The 1,425-nt window shown below is 38.1% G+C and overlaps 1 protein-coding gene across 1 annotated transcript; it reads left to right on the top strand.

The window, feature by feature from the left end:
• The first annotated feature begins 692 nt into the window (after positions 1-692).
• LOC130723646 (stigma-specific STIG1-like protein 1) lies at positions 693-1,425 on the top strand. The gene has a single exon (XM_057574753.1). The coding sequence runs from the start codon at positions 810-812 to the stop codon at positions 1,308-1,310; it is 501 nt and encodes a 166-aa protein (XP_057430736.1). The 5' UTR covers positions 693-809; the 3' UTR covers positions 1,311-1,425.

Raw genomic sequence — 1,425 nt, forward strand, 5'->3', positions numbered from 1 at the left:
ACATATGACAACAAGTAAGATCAGGCCTTAGATGGAAGATAACACAATTTAAAGCATAATAATTTCACAAAGTATATATTATATAACTTGTCCATAAAAATGATTAGTGAAACTAGCATAACAAAACACGCTATTAAAACCAGTCTTTGAACCCAAGTTTAATTTTGTTTTGCATGTTAAACACGAAGCGTGTAGCACAGCTGGGTCAATCTCTTGTTACAAGTCCTCAACAATTAACATACACACATTTATGGCAATTGCAATGCCCTTTGCTTGTCCTAGTAACATGCCTAAATTTCCTCAGGAGCCGTCCATCTGCCACTTCATCAATTGGATGGTGATACATGCTGCAAAGTCACGAATACCCTTTGACTTCAATGAACCATCCACATGAACATGCACTCATCGATCATATATAAAATCACAAAATTTACAAAGTATGGTATATTATTATAAACAAAACCTTAAAAAATGAAGTTTGAATGGGATATATTGGAGTGCTGAAGTTATATAACTAACCTAGTTAATTAAGCTATTCAAGGTCAAATAGTATAAAATTAAACACATTAGAATTCCACTCTACTCTTCCGCGTGCATCAATGCATACATGCAACCTCCTATACCTTTCACCACTTTTGCGGCGCCAACTTCTCTCCCTATTGTTATATATAAAACCCTGCACCATCATACACTTCCTCAAGAAAACAAACAAACAAGCACATAGAGAAAGTTAACAATACATTCTCTCCTCTTTGAATCCTCCAACTCTCTAGTACCTCTACTAGCTACCTCTTGCAACTCACAAAGCCATGGGGTTCCTAAAAGTGATATTCATCATAGCAACAACAATGGCTTTGTCCATTGCAGCACTTGTCACAATGAAAAGCATCACCACTGAAGGGGAAGCAAAACCATTTGTTCCATCACAAAAGCAAGTACCATTTGCCCATGAGAAAAATATACTCCTTCCTTCAAAGAGGGTGAATCGGTTTCTCGCTCAAAAGCCAGCATATCCTTACCCTTATCCTGATCCTTCCAATTATCCGGTTGTCCATTGCCAGAAGGACAACGAGATTTGTGCCTCATTGAGCAACAGCTATTACAACTCCACTTGCTGCAACAACAAGTGCATGGACGTGAGCTATGACAAGCATAACTGCGGCGCGTGCAAGAAAAAGTGCAAGTACACCACCACATGTTGTAGAGGCCAATGTGTTGATATCAACTTTGACAAGAGGCATTGTGGTGCCTGTAACAACCGCTGCGAAACCGGTCAGTACTGTACCTATGGAATGTGTGGTTACGCATGAGGACTGAGGCTCACTTTCCCATATTTATCTAACTATCTATAGTGTTTTATTATACTATGAGTTTTATATGATTTATTAAAAGAGATTCAATTAAGTAAACCACACTTGTAAACGA

The sequence above is a fragment of the Lotus japonicus genome, chromosome 6 (assembly GCF_012489685.1).
Source record: "Lotus japonicus ecotype B-129 chromosome 6, LjGifu_v1.2".
NCBI lineage: Eukaryota > Viridiplantae > Streptophyta > Magnoliopsida > Fabales > Fabaceae > Lotus > Lotus japonicus.

Coding starts and splice junctions, on each gene's coding strand:
- LOC130723646 (XM_057574753.1), top strand. CDS start 810: ATGGGGTTCCTAAAAGTGATATTCATCATAGCAACAACAATGGCTTTG.